This window comes from Liolophura sinensis, chromosome 6 (assembly GCF_032854445.1).
Source record: "Liolophura sinensis isolate JHLJ2023 chromosome 6, CUHK_Ljap_v2, whole genome shotgun sequence".
NCBI lineage: Eukaryota > Metazoa > Mollusca > Polyplacophora > Chitonida > Chitonidae > Liolophura > Liolophura sinensis.
Window position 1 is genome coordinate 54,786,305 of NC_088300.1, and position 17,329 is coordinate 54,803,633.

The 17,329-nt window shown below is 38.2% G+C and overlaps 1 protein-coding gene across 1 annotated transcript in view; it reads right to left on the reverse strand.

Moving 5' to 3' along the window:
* The window catches only part of LOC135468408 (sperm-specific sodium:proton exchanger-like), a 37,875-nt gene that overhangs the window by 15,042 nt on the left and 5,504 nt on the right, over positions 1–17,329 (reverse strand). The window contains 15 exon segments of the mRNA XM_064746654.1: positions 2,289–2,490; positions 3,413–3,601; positions 4,128–4,385; positions 5,120–5,180; positions 5,891–5,985; positions 6,946–7,086; positions 8,170–8,248; positions 8,633–8,735; positions 9,194–9,275; positions 12,749–12,917; positions 14,649–14,798; positions 15,521–15,603; positions 15,605–15,630; positions 16,648–16,809; positions 17,080–17,196. Coding sequence (XP_064602724.1) covers positions 2,289–2,490; positions 3,413–3,601; positions 4,128–4,385; positions 5,120–5,180; positions 5,891–5,985; positions 6,946–7,086; positions 8,170–8,248; positions 8,633–8,735; positions 9,194–9,275; positions 12,749–12,917; positions 14,649–14,798; positions 15,521–15,603; positions 15,605–15,630; positions 16,648–16,809; positions 17,080–17,196 — 1,917 coding nt within the window.

The window sequence follows — 17,329 nt, forward strand, 5'->3', positions numbered from 1 at the left end:
GGATCGAGGTTCTGAAGTAAACCTGACAACATGACATATTCACAACATCAGGATCGAGGTTCTGAAGTAAACCTGACAACATGACATATTCACAACATCAGGATCGTGGTTCTGAAGTAAACCTGAAAACATGACATATTCACAACATCAGGATCGTGGTTCTGAAGTAAACCTGACAACATGACATATTCACAACATCAGGATCATGGTTCTGAAGTAAACCTGACAACATGACATATTCACAACATCAGGATCGTGGTTCTGAAGTAAACCTGAAAACATGACATATTCACAACATCAGGATCGTGGTTCTGAAGTAAACCTGACAACATGACATATTCACAACATCAGGATCGTGGTTCTGAAGTAAACCTGACAACATGACATATTCACAACATCAGGGTCGTGGTTCTGAAGTAAACCTGACAACATGACATATTCACAACATCAGGATCATGGTTCTGAAGTAAACCTGAAAACATGACATATTCACAACATCAGGATCGTGGTTCTGAAGTAAACCTGAAAACATGACATATTCACAACATCAGGATCGTGGTTCTGAAGTAAACCTGACAACATATGACATATTCACAATATCAGGGTCGTGGTTCTGAAGTAAACCTGAAAACATGACATATTCACAACATCAGGATCGTGGTTCTGAAGTAAACCTGACAACATATGACATATTCACAATATCAGGGTGCTGTTTTATTTATTTATTTGATTGATGTTTTATGCCGTACTCAAGAATATTTCACTTATACGACGGTGGCAGGCATTATGGTGGGAGGAAACCTGGCAGAGCCTGGAGGAAACCCACGACCATCCGCAGGTTACTGGCAGACCTCCCCACCTACGCCCAGAGAGGAAGCCAGAATGAGCTGGACTTGAACTCACAGCAACCGCATTGGTGAGAGTATCCTGGGTCACTAGCGCGCTAACCTACTGAGCCACAGAGGCCATCAGGATGCTGGTTCTGAAATTCACCTGAAAACATAACAGATTCACAACATCAGGGTGCTGCTTCTGAAGTAAAGCTGACAACACAACATATTCACAACATCATGATGATGCTGGTTCTGAAGTAAAGCTGACAACATGACAAATTCACAACATGAGGATGCTGGTTCTGAAATAAACCTGACAACATGACAAATTCACAACATGAGGATGCTGGTTCTGTAATTCACCTGAAAACATAACAGATTCACAACATCAGAGTGCTGCTTCTGAAGTAAAGCTGACAACACAACATATTCACAACATCATGAGGATGCTAGTTCTGAAGTAAAGCTGACAACACAACATATTCACAACATGATGAGGATGCTGGTTCTGAAGTAAAGCTGACAACACAACATATTCACAACATGATGAGGATGTTGGTTCTGAAGTAAACCTGACAACAGGACAAATTCACCACATGAGGATGCTGGTTCTGAAATAAACCTGACAACATGACAAATTCACAACATGAGGATGCTGGTTCTGAAATTCACCTGAAAACATAACAGATTCACAACATCAGAGTGCTGCTTCTGAAGTAAAGCTGACAACACAACATATTCACAACATCATGAGGATGCTGGTTCTGAAGTAAAGCTGACAACAGGACAAATTCACCACATGAGGATGCTGGTTCTGAAATAAACCTGACAACATGACAAATTCACAACATGAGGATGCTGGTTCTGAAATTCACCTGAAAACATAACAGATTCACAACATCAGGGTGCTGGTTCTGAAGTAAAGCTGACAACACAACATATTCACAACATCATGAGGATGCTGGTTCTGAAGTAAAGCTGACAACATGACAAATTCACCACATGAGGATGCTGGTTCTGAAATAAACCTGACACCATGACATATTCACAACCACAGGGTGTTGCTTCTGAAGTACACCTGACAATTATAGAATTACTAGAATCAATTTTCGATATATGGATTTGTGAACACGAGAAAAACAATTAAAATCATCCATGAACCATAATCTGACAAAGATACCATTTTTGGTGGTTAAGCTACCTTAACATAACATACATGTAGTGTTTACATATCTCTAATAGAAAACATCACACACTTTGATGTTGCTATTATGTGTCTGTCAGTTTAATACATGTGAATGACTGGCAGTCGACTTCAAAAACCCCATTTTACAAACATCCATAAAATGGACTCTCATTGTACAGGTAAAAAATTCTTAAGTAATGCACTAAACAGTAATCAAATAAATAAATTCTAGCTATTATGGACCTGCATGAACTAGACTATAAACTTGCCCAGTGTTTTGATGACCTCCAGCTGCCCAATTCTGGACCCATCCATGAGCTGTTTGGCAATCTCGCTATTGTCTATGATGTGGTTGATCAGCTTACTGACCTCCTCCTCCCCAGTCACATATCCACGGCCCACATCGTAGCCGAAGTTCAACCGCTTGTGCACCACATGTTTGATGTAAACTAGCAACAGGGGTAAAACTGGCTGCCGGTAGAAACACAAAAACAACACTTAATGTTACAAACTTGTAACATATGTTTCCATTAACGCAATATATGAAAAAATATACATGTATGAATGCTTGGGGTTTAACCTTTACAATTTTTCAGTCATATATCGAGGATGAGCCATTTGGTGGGTGCGCATAGTGTGTCTTCTTGTGGTAGGGTAAGTCCATGCTGCCAAAGTGCTGCTGCCACTGAATTATCATTCCGAAGACACCACACATGACACCCCACCCGGTTACATTATACTGACCAACCAGCCCTTTTGCCTTGCTCTAACCCCTCAGTGCTGAGCAAGGCAGTAACAAGTACAATTTTTATGACCCAACCTGGGACTGATCCTGAGGTCTCAAGACTTCGAGGCAGCCGCTCTAACCATTAGGCCACCGAAGCGGTGAAAACATATATAACATGATACTTGTAAAATGAGGGATCACAGAGCACAATCTGACTTTTCCACATTCATCAGCACAAATCTGTCACCCATAATTCTAATTACTCATCAGATCACAATCAGAGAAGAGTTAATTGTAATTTAGGGTTTATAGAGAAACACCTGCATGTAACTACAGCAATTCCATGTATATAAAATATATATGAATAAGCACAACTAAAAACTGTGACGCTTGTTTTGCATTTCGTCATCACTCGTGTAAAATGGGTTTTTGCTTTGTCACCTTGTAATACGCACTGTGATATCTGATTAATTATTTCTCAAATGTGACAGCAGCTAATTTCCTCCAGTGAACAAAATTGTTTGTTTCAGCTCCTTTTTCAGAAAGTGATTTACTGTTTGAGTTATTTTAAAATTACATGTAAAATAATCGTGATTGCTTGTAACAGAATTTTTGTAAGCTGTTAATAATTTTCTGGGTACTGTGTATCCCCTGAAGTCTGCCCACCTCTATGAGACGAGCTAAGCGAATAGTCCTGAACAGGCAGAAGCTGTAGAGTATGGTTTTAAATGGCTCCTGGCTGTGTGTCCCGTAAAAAGCCACATGAAGAATCAAGTCAACCACACCCTCCACTATGATAAACACACAAAACTGGTTCCAGCGTGATGAGAAGTAGGACAGTCTCTGATCAATGACCTGTAAACACAAAAACATATGCTCTGGAAACTGGCAAATATATACACATTCAGGTCAACATACACAGAAACAGTACAATGGCTTTTAATCAAATGGCTTTCATCCAAATTCAATTTTGAACATAAATAAATCACAACAATTAAGTTGTTAGGCCCTAACTGGGTTGGTGTATTCTGCTCACTCACACTATGTAGCTACATATACGAACCATGACAGGCTAAACAATCTCTGAGCACCACAAGCCCACCAGCAGTTTACCTGTGGTGAGATTTTGTGATGGTTGTGGAATTTTACAGCTGGCCATTCATCATGCCCACATATCACAGCAGTACAAGCATATACATAATTCTCCACTACCTATAAACAAAAGCTATACTAGAATACATGTGTTAATTAAATGCAAAAAGGCCTGCTGAAGGAGCACTGGAGACAAGCATGTATATGTTACTGAGAGTCCTTAGCCTTGTCAGCCCAGCTGGTGTTGTAATTTATGTTTGTCCCTATTCATTCCTTGATGAGAGCCTACCTTTAGAATGAACTCTGTGATGTACAGAGCCATGATAAAGACAGAGCCTATGGTGATCTTCATCTTGTGTTCTTGCAGTCCCCCATCCCAAAACACCTCGTAGACTTCCAGCACCATTAGACCCATGTCCAGAAGAACCACAATGCACACAGCCATAGTGAAAAACACAGAAACTGTTATTTCATGCAGAACCTGCAGGATCCGATTGTCTTTCACTGGTTGCTCTGGTCTATATGTCCAAATTTTCAATAGTCGCTTCTGAAACCACCCAAAAACAGGGAACATGGACACATAGATATTTGATGCCACATGCGAGCAGTTCACTCACATGACGGTGGTCAATTTTATGGGTTGAGAAACCCAGAGTCTCCAGAGTAAACCACTGACCTTTGTTGAATATCTGACAAATTCGTGTGATGGAGAATTTTCTCCATGTGCATGCCACACTGGTGGATAGCAAGTGATTTTCAACTTTCATGTACAAGACCACCTATGTGGCGCTTACAAGCCTTGTTGGCCACATATTGCCACAAATACCCCAAGAACAGTGGAACTAGGTGCACTATTGGCTTTTCACGCATTATCACGCGAGATTTGTTATATTGGGGGATAGATTGTAAACGTGAATTAGCGAGTCACATGGTCTGTCTGGCTGAGAAAAGCCAACAGTGCGCCACAATGGTACAGTGGGGACAGGGCCGGGAATCTTTGTCCAAAGTTAAAACAAATGAACCACACCTAGTGTGTCAGATTGCATGTTTTAAAAACAAGCATCTGTACCATTTGGTTATTGCATCTCTCTTCCACATGTTCAATTAAACTGAAAGTAACCAGTTATGCTTCTTATAATTATCAGATGTACATATAAATTCTAGAATTTGGAAGTTACATGTACGTGTGCAGCAAAATATAACAGCAAAGAAAATCTTGAAACACTTTTCAAAACAATATGTTGCCTAACAAAATGTGTGCAAGCCTGAAGACGGCCTTACCATTTTGATGATCCAATTTGGCACGCGCCAACTCCCCTTGATATCAGCTACGTCAATAAACCTGAGATCAGAGAACCCTTGTTTACAATTGTTAGTAAACATTCCCAGTATTGATATCATCATAGGAACATATTCCTTATCAAATGAAGTGTAACAACAACTTGTAAAATATAAAAACTTACTAATAAATAATTTGTGTTTAGTATTGTGATGAACTAAAAATCTCATGATATTGTCTTTCCTGCTGCACGCTGTCAAACAACAGCCCCTTATCAAACTGCATATGTGGATTCTTACATCAGAGCCTGATGTTTTCATGAAGCAGGGACAAACATAGGTGTATATTTAGAAGTACCTCAAAGGCTGACTTTTGGTTCTATTTGGACAATGTTGAACAAATGCTCGGATGAATTTATTTATTTCCTGGTTTCCTAGAAATATTTCGCTGATGAAATGTAGGTCAGTTTATGTTTGGAGGAGTGTAACTGACATTTGGCAAGTTGCTGAGGAACATTCAAAAATATTACCTACAGACAGGGACACCATATTGGTGGAAGACACATGGTCTTTAATGTATGATGGTTATAACATAAGCTTATTGTCACAGAGTTTTCTCAAACAGTGAGAGATGGGAATGCACAAATTCTCTGTCCATGGCAGGGATTGAACCGCCAACTTGTGTGTCCTAACCACCACTCCTTGTTCTGACAAACAAGTGTCAATCAACAGTGATCAATGTGAGATTAAGGCATGTGCATGAGCACACCTCACCTGTCCTTATCCTGGGCTACTTCAGCACATTCTTTCAGTTTACGCACAGCTTCTCTAGACAGCATTCCGTTTAGGAACTGGCGTCTGTAGCTCATCTGGAGAAGGCAAGCAAACATGGATTCCATCAAAACAATTGTATTTCCCATTTTGATATTTCAAATTCAATATACATAACAGAAAAAAAAACAGAGATTGCATCAATGTATACTTTCATTAAAACAATTAAGTTTATGACAAGTTCGTAAAGAAAAGTTTCTTCAAGAGAGAAAAAATGAGGTTAATAGCATAATAACACAAAACCAAAAATATCAGGCTCCATTTTCTCTTTGTCTGAAGCAGCCTGCCACTATTCAAAGGCATGGAGATGCTTTTCAACAAGTTTCCAGACATTCATACTTCTGCCCTCCTTCAATGGGCTTCAGACCTGCATACAATCTAATGGTCATAACAAGAATTAAAACTACATGTAACTATGAAATAAACCAATGAGTCGATTTACCTGCGATTACAATTACTGATAGGTTTAACAAGTAGTTGCCACGGATAATAAATGCATGCACCTACAAGAGGCCAACGTTTGAACAAAGCACACTTCACATAAGAAAAGGCCTTGATTTTCAGATCACAGGCTTCGCAGCGTCACAATTTTTTTGAAACACAAAGCGATCAATTCTAAAGCATTTTATACTGATACTGACTATAGTCAAACAAACCAATACGTCATTCAGGTGGATTCAAAAGTGATGGATTTTATTTATCTTTGTGATAACCTTGACACACTGCCATCTCTTTGATGACTTCCAGTTTAGATGGCATTTCTGGTAAGTATTTTTTTCTCTGTGTCAGAGAATAGGTTGTAATTCCATTACAAAATGTAGGAACTGAATGGTGGAACTCACTTACACTAACTTTCCATTTCAGAGCACCTAAAACTCAACAGCAGAACTCTAAAATTTAGTTGTCAGTGAATGATATATGAATGAAGGCTCTTTAAACTTCAGTTAAAGCTGACACATTTTGGGGTTTGGGTTAGCTGTCAAATAAATGTGAGCTACCTTCTCAGCCTTCAGCATGCGTAGGGTTGCTTCTCTCTTCATCTCCTTTAACTCCTTGGGGGTGGGGTTGGGAGGCAAAGAAGTTTTACACTCAGGGCAAGTACTTGCAACACGAATATCACTTGCACCACTCAAGTCAGCCTGGAATGCAAGAGGTTTCAACATAACCTGAATCTTGATTTGTCCAAAATTCATTGTTTTAAAAGAAAATGGGAGTATTGTTGATTCCACAGATTAGCTTAGCATAGTAAAGTAATTGTAGCAACACCTCTGAGAGAAAAGAAGACGATGCACTGTGATTCAATATACAGATTATCTTGAAAGTGGTCAAATATTTACAGAAATACTGTATCCGTCACTGAAGTTGCTATGTACAGCAATAGCATGTGTATAATCTGCTCTTCTGTATTCTTTTCAGGAAACATGCAGTTGGCTTCAAAACACAACACAATTGAAATAAAAAACACACAAAAGATTCTAATAAAACAAATTCGAGAATTATAAGGCATGAAAAATTCTTTTTTTTACACTGGAAAACAGAGTGATGCTTTTACTTTATAACAAAACACTTAGCCATAAGTATGTAAACTATAAACAGCAACTTATACAAAGTTTTCTAAAACAATTATATTCTCCCACATGATGAAAACCAAATCATTTCGTTCCACCACAATGTTGGCTGTTGTCATAAAAGAGAAAATACTCTTAAGTATGGCATAAAACACCAAACAAATAAATAAATGAAGAACACAATGACATAAATTCTTCAGATCTTTTTTAAAGCATAAATTTCAAATGGTCAGCAGATGAGCAGTATGTAATCTAGATATGTATTTTGATTGATTAATGTATTTATTTCATTGGTGTGTTATGCTATACTAAAAAATATTTGACTTATACGACAGTGGCCAGCATAATGGTGGGAAGAAACCGAGCAGAGCCAGGGGGAAAGCCACGACCATCTGCAGGTTGATGACAGACCTTCCCACGTATGGCCAGAGAGGAAACCATCATGAGCTGAACTCACAGAGACCGCATTGGTGAGAAGTTCCTACCTCATTGAGCCGTGCGGGCACACTCAAGATATATTTTGACTGCTTGTGTGTAATATAACAATAAAAAAAAACAATCCTCCTTACATTCTGAGAGATGTTCAAATGTGCTGCAAGGCTACATGTACAAAAACATGTAATTGTGAGAAGATAAGCTGTTAACAAGACTAACCTCTCTGTCTGTGGTTTCATAAGGATCATCAATCTCTGAAGCCTTTTCCACAAACTCCCAGTCAGCATCTGCTAAAAATCTGCAACATACAAACATTTTCATACTTTTACAAGTGTCTTGCCTGTTGCAATGGTTTACAGTATTTCTGTACATTTCTAAGTTAGGCATCTAATGTCTTTCAATGATTATATACATGTATGTCTGTATTTTAAACAGCCAAAGTATTTGGTAATTATATTTCATTATCACCCCCCCCCATAAATTATCACACAATATCAGATTTTTGCAAATTACCTCACTATACCAAGTGTGTAAAAACTGTAACATTAAAACACCATACCAGGTATTAATATCCAACTACACAAGGCATCTGTGTTTGCAGTATCTGTGCTGGCCTTGGAGACACTATGTTACATGTCATCAGCATATGCTGAACATGGCAGAATTGTGACTGGGTAAATACCTGGATGTTTTCAAGATATTAAGACTCTTCTCCCTGCGGTCCTTCAGATGACGTACAGCACTGGCCATGGCCATACGCTTTGGCTGAGACACATCACTCATACCTGAGCCAATACAATAAAATGTATTGTGCACGATTGACATTTTGAGGTCAGGCCACAGAATCATGCAGCAATCTTAGACTTTAGTCAAAATTTCAAATCACTTTAAAATAGTTATTTCTAACATTACAAGGTCAAAATATGGCTTGACGACATAAATTCTGGATAAGTTACTGTAAAACAAATTTCAGTTAAATTTTCAGTTTAATGATTGAAATTTTGACTTAAGTGATCCCTTGGCCAGAGTCACTTGCAAATTGTTCCTTTCACTTCTGGAGCTCATACATTAGCAGTTTAGCAGATTCACTGACATCATCATGCATTTACATCCATAGATCATACATTAAAATGAAGGTCAGAATCATAGACATTTTGTTCTAGTCACATCAGGAGTTCATGCATTATCCGAAGGTTACGCACTGATAAACAATATATTGTTCCAAATTGAAGAGGAGACATACCCAGTAGTTTTAGCAGCAGTTTGATGGTGGTGCCATTGATGAGCAAAGTGAGTACAACAATACCCGAGACTTGGATCAACACCTGGCATGAGATCAAATAGGAAAGAGGAAAAAAGCAATTTTTAATAAAGGACTTTTCACTTTTAGTTTTAATTTATTTATTTACTTAGTACATTATTGTTTACTGCCCTACTCAGGACTTACATGATGGGTGTCAGTTTTATAGGTGAAAGAAACTGCAGAGCCAGGGGGAAATCAGATCTTTGGCAAATTAATTACTGATGAACTTTCCAATATGTGATGTAGAGCTAGGCATGCCATATTAATGGAATACTACACACACATCCAAAAGATGTGTGGTTTACCACTTATTGCAAGCAAAGCCCTACAAGCTGTGAATTTGCTTTACAAAGCAGTATGAATGTACACCTTTTAATTGTGCATCCTAGCGTCTGAAAGGCACTACAAGTGCATTGATCGATCTATAACCACTAAACCACAGTCCGCTCCCTAAATGTAACTGTGTTACAAGAGTTTATCAGACAAGTTAAACACCTAACACAGGCGTTAGGTCCAAATGGTGTTTCTTAATTCGGGCGCTCAATTTGCATGCCATGTTTGAATTAGTTCATGGGCCAAGGCCCAAAATTTCACATATTTGTACCACCCAAGACGGCCAAATCTCCTTGTTATTTTTAAGTTGGTACATGTCTTTAGTTCATGTTTTGATACGATAGCCCTCGTAGATGGGCAGCATTGTATGGGATATGCCCCCCTACATAAACATACTTATTGTTCAATGTGCTAACTCATATATTGCAAACAGTCATACAATAACAGTGCCTTTTGAACCCCTCATCAACTCAGGAACAGAGGGTTTACCTTTAGGAACACTTCCTTAACTAATTCAAGCTAACGTTCTCAAACAGAATAGCAGATTTGCTGATGAAAGATGACATTTTAGCCCTATCTGGGTTGGGAGGAAGATAAACTACAGAAGCCAGAAGGACTTCATCAGCAGTTTTCTTTGCAGTCAGAAAACGACAGAAGACACAAAGTTTATGTTTTATAACATCTTAGAGCATTCTGTCATGGTTGTGTTAACAATTAACTATTGACTTCAAGTCTAAATATCCAAATGGTAAATTCCAAATGGCACGCATGACCCCAAACACCAAAGGAAACTGCAAGACTTTTGATTCTTCCAGCGGGACATTAACACTCTCATTTATCTGTCCGTGGGTGCCATGGATGTTTAATCAACATCTTGATTTGATGTCTTAATTGCATGGTGGCTTTAATTACAGAACCCTGGGTGTTGGCAGTCACTGGTTTGTTGTATAGTCAAGCTGTCTGGATAAAGGAGAAGACTACTCTTCTCTTCCGAAAAACAAAGTAAAGTGATTCATCCAACTCACTCTGAAACATGATTGTTTGTTGACGTTTTGACCTTGATGTTACATGTACATCTGTCAAGAGCAGCACTTTTTGATTTAGAAGAACATTCCTTATAAGAAGAATTTTTCATTGTACATTTTCATTAACTCCTACAGTGTGTTTCTGTTCCTCCTGTGCTACTTCTGGAGGAATTAATGAATGATTATGGATTAACACCGCTATTTCTGGAGGAAGACTCTTCTTTGTGTACATTCTAAAGCTTCTCATGCAGCAACAAGGTCCGTCTTATGTAGGGTAAAGATTCTTTGGTCAAGTTTTTGGTTTGCTGTTCTATGCTGCTATCTTCACCAAGCGCGCTCATCTCTAAAGAGAGTGTTTTACGCCATACTCAAGAATATTTCACTTATATGACGGCGACCAGCATTATGGTGGGAGGAAACCAGACTGAGCCCAGGGGAAACCCACAACCATCCACAGGTTGCTGCAGACCTTCCCACATACGGCCGGAGAGGAAGCCAGCATTAGCTGGACTTGAACTCACAGCGACCGCATTGGTGAGAGACTCCTGGGTCACTACGCTGTGCTAGAGCGCTAACCAACTGAGCCATGGAGGCCCCTAAAGAGATCATGAGTTCTATCAAACAATGTTTGAGTGGAAAGTTCTGGAAGTAGCTGATCCCTAGAAAATCTACAAGTGAAATTAAAGATTAATCACAAGCATCTTTGGATAGTACTATCAAGTCTGTTTCATGGTAAAAATGCTACTAAACTAGCATGTTACATGTTTGAAATCTGTTTGTGTTCAAGTCCTGTTGTCTGATATCCATCGCCCTGTACAAGTATGTCTGTGCATTTTAATGTTGTAGTTTAGCATTCTGCATCTGTCGCGTGGCAAAAGCCCTTTGTGACATCACTGTTCACAATATGATCAGAAAAAAAACACTCAAGCATCCAGTGATTTATAGGCAATTTACTAGATTGTAAAAATTTAATAAAAATAGTATATAGTCTGACATATGCTTCAAAACAGTGTTTTTTTTTTATCTTTTTTTAACTTCAAAGTAGACATTTACACTATGCAAAGAGTATTACAGAATAATTTAGTCCTTAACCTTAGTGTTTGGCTGAAATTTCATTTACTGGTATTCTGGATTGAAAGTACACAAATCTGTTCAAAGGTTTGCTCTGATATTGTAATTTTCAGACTTGTAGATAAGGAACTCACATGAGCATTTACTAACCTGAGCAAATCTACCTTCGCCCACCCTAATAATGGGTGTACATAAAAGAAGTACACAACTGGGCATACAAATATTACATGTAAATGTACAGGTCAACTCAACATTCAGCTATTAGCGTACATGAAATGTAGACAAAATGTGGACGGCTGAAATGTAGACAAAATGTGGAAGTTTCGGTGCTTCAAAAATACAAACCACCCTTTTAAACTGGTCTTATTATATAAATAACTGAGAGTCAATGATATATATTGACATTTTTCTTCCATTTTGTAAATTGCACACTGCCTTATAAGGTGATTTTTTAGTTTTTTTTTGTTTAGAAGCTCCCATTCAAGAAAGGCTATCATGTCTTAATTTACTTCTACTGATCCTATAAACATGTTTGTACCAATTAAGTTTGGCCACCTCAGGTGGTATATGTACCAATATCACGTCTGGCCGATGGACTAAATGTCATAATTGTGGCCAAAATCAAAAAACGCAATAGCAAAGAATTTATGCATTAAATCATATTAAATTGCATATTCTCAACTCCTTATTTATTAGTTACCAGTGACCAATTTTTAAAACGTCAGCATCATCTTAATTTGGCTTTCTTTGGCCATATATTGAATTTGTCAGTATTTTGCCTGCATTTGATGATATGAACAAAAGGCAAGACCTGCAGACCTGCCATCCTTTAAAATGAAACTTACCAGAATGTTCGGAAGCCACAATTCATAATTCAAGTTTCACATTCACATGAACCTAAACAGAATCCAATATCTGATTTTCAGTTTCTAAACCTAATTACATCCTTCAGTTCAAAAACTGCATTTTATGTTTATCTACAGTGCACTGCTCCAGTGCTGGATGACACACAGCACAGACATGATGTGGTGTTATAATGTGTATTTGGTAGTCCTCTGTACCTCACCTTACTCTTGACATGGGGGTGTATATTAGGGTCCTGCAAGACCAGCAGTCCCATGGCTAACCCCACAGCTCCACGTACTCCACTCCATGTCATCACAACCATCTCCTTCACGCTCAGTCCATAGCCAATGTGCCTCAGGATGGGCATAAGTAGACCCAGCACCATGAAACTAGACCATGAGTAAAGTATTACAAATAGCCAATCTGTCTCAGGATGGGCATTAGCAGATCCAGCACCATGAGACTAGACCAGGGGTAAATACTACAAATAGTCAATCTACCTTTAGGATTGGCATACAGTACATGTAAGTAGAATCGAGCAGAAGCAGGAAACTAGAACAGAAATGAAGTACCACAAAAAGCCAATCTATCTGAGGACGGGCATATTAGACTCAGCACCATGGCCCAGTTGTTCAAAAGTGTACTAATTTAGCCGTTAAGCCCAGCATTAACTTTACTCACCCAAGCATACATAATTTAACTTTACTCTGGACTAAACTAAAAGTACCACTAGCTTTGCATTAGGTCAAGACTGGTATTAAGATTTAAGCCTTAGCTTAACTTTTAGTACATCTTTGAACAACCTGCCCCAGGAAACTAGGAGTGCAGTATTATAAATGGCAATGGCAAAAATGTGCCTCAGTATGGGCATACATGTAAGTAGACCCAGAACCCTTACCATAAAACAAAAAGTAAAAGTAGAGCATTACGGATAATCAATGTGCCTCAGGAAGGGCGTAAGTACACCCACCACCATGAAACTAGAACAGGGGCATATACCTAATAACCGGTATGCTTCAAGTTGGGCAGAACTAGCCCTATCACCATGAAACAGGAATGAAGCACCACAGAATTGACGACTGTGATTCCAGATCGAAGGGCATACCATGCACCATGAAACTAGAATAGCAGTATTAAAATATTGCAAAGATAACCACTGTGATTCGATCAGGGTGGGCATGACAGCAGACCCAGCACCATGGGGCCCGTCTTACAAATTAACCTGTCGCAACATGCACCTGACACAAGGTCCATGGAAATTAACGTACGCTGAAGAGATGGTAATTGGTAAACCATGGTAAATTCCCTTTACTGTATTTCTTCAACATTTTTGAACATTTGCAAGGTGTTTATTCACTGATATTCTGAAGGCATCAGTCTTTTACACTTTTTGAGAAGCCCTGAAAATGTCCAATCCAGCCAATGCAGTTGGCAAAATCAAATTAAAAATGTGCACTGAAAGTTGATCTTTCACATGCAAAAAGGTTGAGGACTTAGGGTATTGGTATGTTGCATTGTGAGGGCTTTGAAAGGCAAAAGTAAGAAGAAACTTGAAAGTAAGTTATCAAAAAAAACCAATATACTTCATGGTTATCAGTGGACCTACATATGGCACCAAGAAATTACAGACAAAGAGTGAAGTATTACAAAATAATAACCCATGTGATTCACGAGGATGGCAGAAGACCTAATACCAGGAAATCAGACAGGAATCAGTGATATACCAGTATTATACAATAATACTGAAACCACAATAAAAGATTAACAGAAAATGTGCAGATACTGAGGGGAAAAAAAACACCTCACCAGGTACCTGACAAACCTAAAAATTCAGGCTTACAGCAGCTGCTGCTGTAATATTTATTGATTTATTTGATTGTTGTCTTCTGCCATTGCTCAAGAATATTTCATTTATACAAAAGTGGCCAGTATGGTGGGAGGAAACTGTGGGAAACCCACGAGCATCCACAGGTCAGTGGCAGCTTGACCTTCCCACACACAGCCAAAAAGGGAGCCAAAAACCATGCATGTACATATACACAAAACCCACTGGCATTGTAAACACTGTCTTTCTGGCTCATACTGCTGTAATGCATAATAACTGAAGTTATTTCACATACCGTATAACATTGACACCAAAATAGAGAACAACTCCATAGAAGGCATCCATTTCTTCTATCTCTCCATCATGAATGGCCTTCTCTTGAATCACCAGTCCAACCAGGATAAATATTAGTGTGTTTGCCAGGTATGCCAGCACTTCCCAAAATCTGCTCAACCAATGTAATGAATGAATGAATTCTTGAGGTTTCACATCATACTTAACAATTTTTCAGTCATATATTAAAACACGGAGTCATTAGGAGTGTGTAAATATATCATGTTTTCTACCTTGAGGCAGGATAAGTCATGTCTTCTACCTTGTGGCAGGATGAGTCATGTCTTCTACCTTGTGGCAGGATAAGTCATGTCTTCTACCTTGTGGCAGGATGAGTCATGCTGCAGAAGTGCTGCTGCCACTGAAGTGTCATGCCAACCCACCCAGTCACATTATACTAACACCGGACAAAAAAGTCCTGGTCATTTGCTCTTACCTCTGTGCTGAGCACCAAGCAGGGCAGCAAGAGGTCCATTTTTTTGATATGATCTGACACAGGCTTTGTCTCGATACTCTACCAATGAAATGGCATTGTAAAACTGCTCATTGCCAATCAAATATCAGTGTACAAGTGTCATACGTCAAAACTTAAACTGGTCAGAATACTTTAATAACAATAATGTCACTTGGAAGTACACTGTAATATGCTATACACTTACATTTTTTATTTTTTCCTACATACATGTATCTTTTTTTGGCATGTTTGATATGTTTGTGTATTCTATTACATGGACCATGAGTCTGAAATTAAGTCAGGCATAAAGTACACATGTATCAAAGATTTAATGAATTTTGAGAAGACTCAATAGCCTTAAAGTAGTGAGAGTGTAATACCTGTGCAGAAAGACCTCCACCTCTGGGCTGATATTGGCCTTTCCACCACTGACGACAACGCCCAGGACAACCACAGCTATCACAACCTGAGACTCCTAGAAACACGTCCCCTACAGGGAGACAAGTACAGACACAGTTATCAGTGTAACTCAAAGTATAATTGAGTCTGTTCCATTCCATATAATTGAGTGGCGGTGCCACTGTTAGCATTTACCTTCAATTTATTATTTATTTATAATTAGCTACCCCAGTACATATTGTTAAATTGTTTAGGACCTGTTTACCTATAATAAAGTTTGAAGTCCCATGTGAATTCCTATTCATGGTTTATATTTCAGTTGTTAAATTATCAATAAGACTAGTTTCTCATAAAACTATGTATACTGTATCTGCATTATTTGCAAATACTCTCTGCTAACAGAACAAATTTTAATTTGGACATTTTTCTTAAATTTCATTAAATACAGACTTTTCAAGAACACCTAAATAAATTAACAAGAAGTGTAGTCAGTGAAGTACACACAATCATCTGCGAATTTAACAGCTTTGTATGTAAGAAACTCAGGAATAGTTATTGTTACCTCTTCTATCTATTTCAGTTGGTTGTTTTATAAATCAGAAAACTGATCGGCACAGATATAGTTTAAATAGGAAGTACTTTGCCCTACACATGAAGGCCTGAATGCCAAAAATGGAATCTTTGATTGAAACTGCATGATTTTTAATATATTCACATTGTTGAAACTGGCTAAATGCACTTTATTTCCATAGAAACCAGAAATTTGATCAAAAAATTATGAGAAGACTTCTATTTAAGTGACCTTATCGAAACTTCACAGACAGAGTGACAGATGGACAGACATCGTGCTGACTTTAATCATCTCTTAAATTTAAGACATTATAAGGTCATGTTTTGAATTTTCCAAATTGTGTTTCAAGACTTTTGTGTTTCAAAACCTGTGTGAACGTTCTTTAAAGCATTACATGTGGGTCTAAACTGAACTGAAAGCCAGTTTTCTAACTGGAGAGTATTATTGAATATTATTGCAGAAGTACAACATGAACCACCACATTTCCAATCTTTTTATACTGCAAAGATTCTGAGGCAAATAGTCTATAAATCTCACCTATGTAATATGTAATATAGGTGGACGCCAGAGTGATAGTTATCTCAACCAGTGCATCGTTGAAAATGCGTGACAGCCAGAGTAAAGTCAGTCGCGCCATGACATAGCCAAAAACCGGGCCCCCAATGGATACTTTTAACAAATGTAACACAATCTCTCCTCCTACGTTGGATAAACAGAGGAAAATCAGCTTAGACACAGGTTTGGGCAAAAAACAAGCAACCAGTAACGTTATACTGTGGGCTGAACATTACCATACATATTAGGCGCACTACAATAGCAAAGATCAAGGCTTCAGTTTTTGGCCAGATCACAAAAACATATTATCTGTGATCATTGTTACGGACAACATATTCAGGCTTTTAAATATTCACAAGAAAAAGTAATTTCATTTATACAGAAATGAAAAGTGCAACTGGTAATGAATTATACCTCCCATATAGTCCTTTGGAGAGAGAATCTTTTGAAAGACAGTAAAGAGAACTATGGCTGCTCCATCATTCAGTAGAGATTCACCTTCAATAAGCATGGCCAGCTGCTTAGAGGTACCTGTGTAAGAGTATTACACAGCGTATGCATACATGTAGATTACATTTTGGAATTTAATTATTACATTTATTATTTATATAAAGGTGAAATGTCAAGATTTGACTCAGTTTGATATCACTTTTACTATTACATT